General features: G+C 44.6%; 1 protein-coding gene across 5 annotated transcripts; it reads right to left on the bottom strand.

The window, feature by feature from the left end:
- Positions 1–315: 315 nt before the first annotated feature.
- Positions 316–7,631, bottom strand: MEAF6 (MYST/Esa1 associated factor 6). Of its 5 annotated transcripts, none has more exons than XR_004755887.1 (8): positions 7,443–7,630; positions 7,175–7,290; positions 7,010–7,097; positions 6,583–6,628; positions 5,540–5,729; positions 2,283–2,473; positions 1,615–1,648; positions 316–1,144 (listed from the first exon to the last, which is right to left on the bottom strand). XR_004755887.1 is itself a non-coding variant. In XM_035345571.1 (8 exons), the coding sequence occupies exons 1-8, from the start codon at positions 7,536–7,538 to the stop codon at positions 1,136–1,138; spliced, it is 609 nt and encodes a 202-aa protein (XP_035201462.1). In that variant the 5' UTR covers positions 7,539–7,631; the 3' UTR covers positions 316–1,135. The 5 variants fall into 5 exon arrangements, 3 of the variants coding, with proteins under 3 accessions (XP_035201462.1, XP_035201463.1, XP_035201464.1); XR_004755888.1 differs by having other exon boundaries at positions 2,283–2,340; positions 7,443–7,625; XM_035345571.1 differs by having other exon boundaries at positions 2,444–2,473; positions 7,443–7,631.
- Positions 7,632–7,955: the final 324 nt, after the last annotated feature.

The raw sequence follows: 7,955 nt of genomic DNA, 5'->3' as shown, positions 1-7,955 counted from the left end.
GTACTTTTCCAGTGGCAATTAAATCTGCTCATCCCTTATCTGTGGGCAGTCAGCCAATAGCAGCAAGAACTGACTGACATCCAAGTCCTACCTTGAAGCAGGATTAGTTGAACAGAGTCGGAGATAAGCGCCTGGCAATCCTTTCAAGTATTCAGTGTTATGTCTACCACAGGAAAGAAAGCACAAGGGATACCTCCAGAGGGTCATGAGACAAGGAACAGCTACTATGTGAAAATGGAAGCACTCCAGCAATGTCCTCACAATCAGATGGAGAATCAAAAGCAGTAGGAGTCAAACTTTTGACTGAACAAAACATGAGAAGAGAGACAAATGTAACTTTTATTGTTTATGTACAAATGACAGAAGTTTGTATTAAAAAGAGAATCCACCCAACCTCAAAGATAGCAAAGAGCAAGTTGGCTTTGAGCTCCTGCCTTCCCTGCATCTAAAAGCAGTGTGTAAGTTTTAGGGGATGGTGTTCAAAATAAAAGTTAGAGAAAATGGTTAGCCACCTTGTTCTCTGCTTGCATAAGAATCTGAGATGTTCCACAAAATGAAGTACCTTCCTCTCTACATGGATTAAAACAAACAAACCAAAAGCCAGTTTATTAACTACACACTTTGGTTGAAAACAAAACAAAAACAAACAAAAAAAAAACAAAACACCTACAACCAAAAAAAAAACAAAACATAAACAACAACAACAAAAAACAAATGAAGCTAAGTATCAGTAACAAAAGTAAGCTAAGTCTTACAACATGGATGGGACAAACTGAATCATACCCCAGTTCCAGCAGAAAAGAAAATGCCTCTCCATGGTTTTACGGATGACAGGGGTGGCAGCAGCAAGATCAGCCAATTGTGAAGTTCCCAACTGAGCTGGAAGCACGGAATAGTCAGGAATTCAAGACTACTACTACTACACCTTAGTCTTCCTGTAAGTCAGGTGATTTAAAAATGATGCAAAGTACATGGTCCAAGACTTTCTCCCCCAATCTGAGTCCTTTAGAGTGAACCACTCCCTTCTGCATACACTTGGCCAGAGAGCTGCCTTCGTGCTCATTCAGTCGACTGGCATTTTTCTTGGTGGGGATTCATGTAGACCTAAATCCCAGAAGCTTCATCACTGATGAGTCTAGTAGTCCTGCAGAGAAACGAAAAGACGGGCACATTAAGACCTTCCTACTTCCAACTCTGCTCGCAGAGCTGGGATTCTTAGTTTCCTCTCATTTCTACATACCATTAGCTGAAGGCAAAACAGAAAAGAGATTTATTTTTTCTTGTAGCTGAACATTTAAAAGAAAGAACCCTTCAAAACCTTAGTTCAAGAACGCATCAACCAAAACCATGTGCTTTTAATGTTGGACTTCATGACAAGACAGGACGCAAACCGGCTGTTTTCATAAGAGGTGCATGTGACTTAATTGTGACCTAGCTTCATAGCAAGCCTGCCTGGACTTACTTATTGTTAAATCCACAAGACAACGATTACTTCATTTAAGAAAAATAACATCCTAAATTACAGCAGAAGGAGGCTTTTTACGATTAGGCATCAGTCAGCCACTCAAGTCTATGGATGAGCAATGAAAACAATGACAGAGCACTGATACTTACGGCTCTTGGCTTTTTGTTTAACTTGAGATCAATCCTGTGGTTGGAAAGATAAGAGAAATGTCCATTTCAATACATTAAACAAACACTAGAGTTCAAAGAACCAGCTACTGCATATGGCACAGGCTACAACAAAGACTATTTGGTTAATTCAATCCACATTCTCAATTCGGCTGAGCCAAATCACTGTCCCAATATTACTGGACAAAAGAGCAGCAAAGAGAGGGAGAGTGGATTCTTTATTCTTTGCCAAAATGCATATTCCGTTCCATTCAAAAAAAGAGTTAATAAAAGGTTCATAATAAAAAGTCACAGGGAAGTTACGCAGCATAAAGAAATAAGGTTAAATACGCATGCTCTATGTTAATTTGTTAGATGTGTAACTATGCCATCGGTAATTATTCAGACATAGTGGTAATGGTTATTTACTTTGAATAGAGATAGGAGTTTAAGATGACAGGAATTAAAGGAGTCAAAGGTACTGAGTTTATTACATTTTCCAGAAAGAAATATCCAAGTCTACACTAAACTCCTTAAGAAGCAAAGCCAGAAGAATCAGTTTTTAAACTAAGTTTTAAAGTTAAAAAGTTTATCTATTTAAAAATGAAACAGAGAGGTAAAGAAGAGTGAAGTTAATTTAATTTTGCTGAAGTTATTAAATAAAATGTTACCTCCATCACGCTTTTCTGTTTTTAAAAAAAACTTCCCAGCCTAACCTAATATACATACCTACAATTAAACAGATAAACTATGGGTTAGAAAGGTCTCAAAAGGCACATTGGTGTCTACACACTAACAACACAGCACAAGTACTAATTCAAGTCAAACTTACTCAAAGTCATAATCAAACATGCCAGACGGGCTGAGGGGCAGCATTTGAAAGGAAGAAAGCAATAGAAATTAATATACTAATGAATTAAATAAATTAGTTGATTAGCCACCCTAGCGAGATTACTAAAAAATAAAAATAAAGAAAAAAATAAAGCCAGTGTTCAAATGCCATAAAGTTCTTAAGATATCTTAAACAGAATTGGGCACAAAAAGCACTCCAGATTTGACAATCCAGAGTCCCCCTCCCCAATTGGATTTCTGGGAAAAAGTGGTGTTAAAACAGAGGCAGAGTAGTTTTATGGAGGGAATATTAAGTGCTGAAAAAGGAAACTATCAGGTACTTAAGAGTGCACGCTAGCTCACAGGCAAAGAAAAAAACTGATTTGCTCGCAAAAACAAACAAATGGGTGGTCAGAAAGCAGTGGCTTTGTCTAGATTACTAAGCAAAGCAAAGCTTGTTCAGGCAGAGAGGTGGCAACAACCATAAAATTGTGTCCAACTATGCATTCAAATGTTCTCAAAATGCACACACATCCACACATCCTCTTACACTCACTTCCTTTAGAGAGCTAAAAAGATAACACGGTGAATTGGCCGAATCTAATTACAGTTTGGTTACATTCCCACCCCTTGTCTCAGCATTCATCCTGACACCGCAGCACTACCTCTAAAAGCAGTTCTGTCCCAGAGCTAATAGCTGTATTGGTCAGAGAGGACTCATCATCAACTCATCTGTAACTTAGAAGCTTCTCAGCATCAAATTTCTAAGAGGTTGCAGAATTGTTTTCTCCTGAAACACTTTGTAGCCAGGAAAACTGCTCAACACAGAAAATACTCATCTTGGCCTTTCGTGGTCTGAGGGAACAGAGGACAGCTTCAACAGAAACACTTCCATCTGTTTCCCTCTTTTAACTGTTAGAAATTTAACCATCTATTCATGGGAGTTCTGCCCAGTCTGATTCCAGTGTTCCCCACTGCTCTTGGTGGCATTTGAATTAGAAAAACCTAAGCTATTTGCAAGTGGAGTCAGTGCAGCTTCAGGGTGTCTGTTCCCAGATTTGTTGTCCAATTCTTCAGGAACAGGTGAGCAGAACTCAAATGTATGCTGGCAAATGAAAGAGCTTCTGAACAAGACCTGCCATAAAAAGGTTGGGACTGGGTTTTGGTTTGTTAAAAACTTGACATACTTGAAAATTGTTTGGTCTCTTCTGCTGGAATTTAGGGGATAGTCATTAACAGCAATCACAATTTTAACAGAGCTTGTGCTACAGACAAATTGAATTATCTTCATTATCTGGCCATGCTAAGCATTACAGAATAGTCAATTACTACTTGCAAAAATCTTTCCGTAATTTAGATGTGACTGATGTATCTCTTAGGATGATAAGAAGTGCCATACCAGATCAGACCAGGGCTCCTCATGTCCAATATTCTGTCTCCGACAGTAGCCAGTACGAGCTGCTTCAGTGGAAGGAATGCAGAAGAAACCCCAAAGCAACACAACCTTTCAGTAGGGCAGTTTCTTCCTAACTCTTGGCACTAAAGTTTGGGTTATGTAACGGAGCAAGAGAATTTATATTATTTACGGCATTTGTACGGGACCCCACTGTATCTGCAGTGGATCGGTTTGTTGTCCATACAAGTGGTTAGCAGAATATAATCATAAAATTGATTCGAAATAGCAATTTTCTTATGCTGTACTTCAGTTCTACAGGTTGTTTCTCTGAACTGGTTTATAACTGTAGCTTCTTGTGTTACTGCTGACCTTCTTTCCAATTATCTACAGGCAAAAAAAAAAAAAAGAACTGCTTTTGATTCCTAGCTCATAAGGAACCAAAGATGACATCCAATATTTGAGGATGTTTGCCTGATTAAGACTGCTGTAGGAGGAGAATCCTGATCTAAGAATTAAAGGCATGCTAATGAAGAAAAAGTAGTTAAACAGTATTCAAGCACTATACCTACCTCCTTATCTCCCAGACCGACCTTCCCCCAGCAATCCTTGGGAATCTACACCACTTTTCTTTAAAACATCTCTCTTGCAATTGTATGGGAAGGTCCCTCAAAGAGGGAAATCCACCCATACACAATGCGAGCAAGCTCAAAGGTAGCAACACTTAATTTTTAAAAAACTCCTTTACATATTTAAAATATTTAAAGCTTCTTTGCTTCTAACAATCTTTAGGTATCAGTTCCAGCAATCATTTCCAGAGCAATGTAGCTCTGCAGTTATGTCTCTGTCTCTTTCTTTCCAAAAACATGGGTTTCCACAGATTTTCTCCCCCAAGAGCACAGCAATATTGCACTCCACAGAAATCCCTGGGCTATACCAAGGGGGTTCTGGGACACGGTAAGAAGCAGGGTATGTTGGCTCTGGGAGAGCAGCACTATAAAGCACTTAGATTCTTTCTGATTTCTGAGCCATCAGCCTATGCTGCATCATTCCTTAAAGGTCAGAACCGGTCATCTAAATTCAACCATAAAGAGCTCAGGAAACGTGTTTTGCATGAATTTCAGGCCAGTTTAATAAAAAGGTTGACAAAGCAACTCATACATGTCATAATCAAAAACCCTCGGCTTGGGACATGACAACAGGAAAGGTTTGGAGTGGAAACTGTAGCAAACATACTGAGAGTGTCCACAACCCCCAAAACATTTTTTCCATTCTCCTTCTCCAAAGAAAGCATTGACATTCCTATCTTCCTTGGTTCTAGAGAAATCAAGAAGCAAGCACAGGAAGCCAGGAATGTAATCTTCCTCTACTGGGGGGGAAGAGAGCTTTATCCTCCTCGACAGAGAAAAGAATTGGTAAGGCCTTGTCAAAAGCAGAGCTGTACCAGAGCTGCAATCAGTACCCTGCGTTGACTGCTTGTGTAGCTACCTCAGCATGCTCTCCTCCTTGACACAATGGGTGCAATGGGATCCTGATGAATACTACATGGTGCACACAACTTAAAAACAAGTGGAATTACCACAACAAACGACCCGAGCTGTTCATTACTCTAACAGGTTACTAGTTCCTTTCACATATCAAAGTCTATTCGACAACAGCTAACCATTCGCAAGGCATTCCTAGAAGGCTGCTGGTATCACTAACCTGTGTCGATTTTTGTTCTTCCGTTTTTTGTGGCTGCTATGGTGGCTCCCAGAAGTGGAGGAAGCAGCTTTCTGGGGTTTCACCCCCTGCACGGATCCATCCAGCTCTTCAGCATCTTCCTGGTTGGGCTCATTCTCCTGATTGTGAAAGTCTGGCGAAGTGTCACTCTCTGTCCCACTGCCTGGCTCCCCTGGAGTGGGACAAACACAAAAGAGCCCAGTGGTTACCTCCCTGTTCACATCCCAGGCAGCTCCAGTGCAGCCCCACACCAAAGTCAAACACCCAGCAATAGCACATAAGGCAGCAGAGGTATACCGAGCCTTAGACCAGGAGATAAATAAGAGAACCTGAAAAATCATTCTGAAGTACAGCAAGCTACCTCGCCAGGGACTGAAGCGTGCTAGAATTGCATCTGATTTGCAATTAATTACAGAAATATATTTTTTTTAAAAATCAAACAGCAACGTAAGTGGCAAATATCCTCAAAAAAATAAGGGAAGAAGTATGAAAATTAAAATTTCTAGTACCAAGCACTGGAAATGCAGCACTGCTTCTTCATCAGCACGTAACACATAAGTTACAGTGGCAGCAAGACTAACTCAGGAGGGAAGGTCTAAACATTGAGAGCTCACAAGTAGTTTCCAAAAGTGGAGCTCTCAACTCCTCCTATAATCACTTGCAACTGACTACAAGACACAAACAGAAATGTGTTGCTTCAGTCCTTCTAGCCTTTTTCTCCAAAGGGCACCAAATCCATTTAAATATATTTTATGTGTAGCAAACCATTACCAAACACAAAAGTTCACTCAGGAAATCAAGCTCAACTTTACTCCTGTTTCTTACAGTGTCACTGTTGAATTTACTTTAATTTGAGCATTCAGGAGCCGGCCTGGGAGAACCAGCCTCAGACCACTGAAGGGGAGAGCTCCAGGGGGGCAGTGAGTGGGGCAGGGATCCAGAGAAACAGGCAGAGTTCAACTGCAAGGAGAAGTTTAGCTCTTTCCAATTCTGCCAGTTCAGAGAGAAATGAAGAGGCGACTTACGCTTCTCAATGAGCTGGTCTTGAACTCCAGCTAATGCACTGACCGCCTAGAAAATTGAAAGGGATGTTAATGACAGCAGTAACTCACTCTCCACTTTTCAAATGCTCAAAAACGGTGGCAAATTGCCTCACAGAGAAAGACACACCAGGCCTTTGCCTCAAAGAACTTGCAACCAAGCACCAGCATGGCACAGCAGAAAGGAGTTAGGAGCAAAAAGAAAAAGACGAGAATGGCAACAACAAGTGCACGGCACGGGTGGTTGGTGGCTGTGGTTACCTTTTTCTTCTCCAGGCGCTAGGAAAAGGGTTTCTGAAAGAGACTGCAAGGTGGGAGCGCAGATGTTCGGGACGGGGTGGTACAGGAGATTATACAGAAAGGCGGTCCCACAGCGGGGACCACCACAGGACCCACCAGGACCAACACTCACCGCCGCCGAGGTGACCGAGGACTTGCTGAAGAGCCTCTCGGCCTCCTTGAACTTGCGGTTCCTCCGGTCGTTTTTGCTGTTGGAGTTCCTAAGAACAGAGAAAACCAGCATCGCGGGGGGGGGCCCGGCGGGGCGGGCCGGGGCAGGGGCCGGGCCGGGACTCACTTCTGGTTGGTGAGGTAGCGGTCCCAGCCGCGGATGATGTTGCCGTACATCTGCGTGTCCTCCAGGTAGCTGCCCTCGAAGGCGTAGATCTGCCGCTCCAGGTTGGCCAGCGTCTCCTGCCGGGCACAGCGCGGGGCATGGAGCGGGCCCGGCCCCCCGCGGCCTAGGCCCCGCCGCCCGCCTCCAGCCCCGCGGCCTAGGCCCGGCCCGGCCCGGCCCCGCCCCGCCCGGTCCCCTCCCGGCCCGGGACCCGTCCCCTCCGCCTCACCGCCAGCTCCTGCTTGCGTTTCACCAGCTCGGCCAGCTCCCGCCGGGTGTCGGGGATCTGCGGGGGGCCGCCGGCCTTGGCGTGCAGCGCGGCCATGGCGGCCTGCGGCGGGCGGGCGGTGGCGGGGACGGAGGCTGCGGTGCCCGGTGGTGCCGCCGGGGGCAGCGCTGAGCCCGGCCGAGGCCACGGATCCGCCCCGGTTCCAGCTCCCGGCCCGGCCCCGGGTCCGCCCCCGGTGCCGGCTTCGGTCTCCGCCCGCTGCTCCCGAGGGGAAAAAAGCGGGGCCGGGTCTCCCCGGTGTGACCCCGCTGGGAGGAAGGTCCCTGCCCCGCACCGCGGGTTGCGTTCGGGGTTTTGGTTTAAAAGAGGCTTCGCGAGGGTTTGTGCGGGAAGGGGGCCTGTGCTGTAGGGATAGGGCAGGGACATGGCAGGTGAAACCCCTCGACTGAGGGGTTTTCCCCTTTACTGGGGGGAAAAAGAATAAACACAAAGTACAGACATCTGTACAGAGCA

This window comes from Oxyura jamaicensis, chromosome 23, assembly GCF_011077185.1.
Source record: "Oxyura jamaicensis isolate SHBP4307 breed ruddy duck chromosome 23, BPBGC_Ojam_1.0, whole genome shotgun sequence".
NCBI lineage: Eukaryota > Metazoa > Chordata > Aves > Anseriformes > Anatidae > Oxyura > Oxyura jamaicensis.
This window is presented reverse-complemented; position numbering and strand designations above follow the sequence as displayed.

Coding starts and splice junctions, on each gene's coding strand:
- MEAF6 (XM_035345571.1), bottom strand. CDS start 7,538: ATGGCCGCGCTGCACGCCAAGGCCGGCGGCCCCCCGCAGATCCCCGAC. Junction 7,291..7,442: donor AACGCAAGCAGGAGCTGGCG/GTGAGGCGGAGG, acceptor TGTGCCCGGCAG/GAGACGCTGGCCAACCTGGA. Junction 6,629..7,009: donor CCTCGGTCACCTCGGCGGCG/GTGAGTGTTGGT, acceptor TCAATTTTCTAG/GCGGTCAGTGCATTAGCTGG.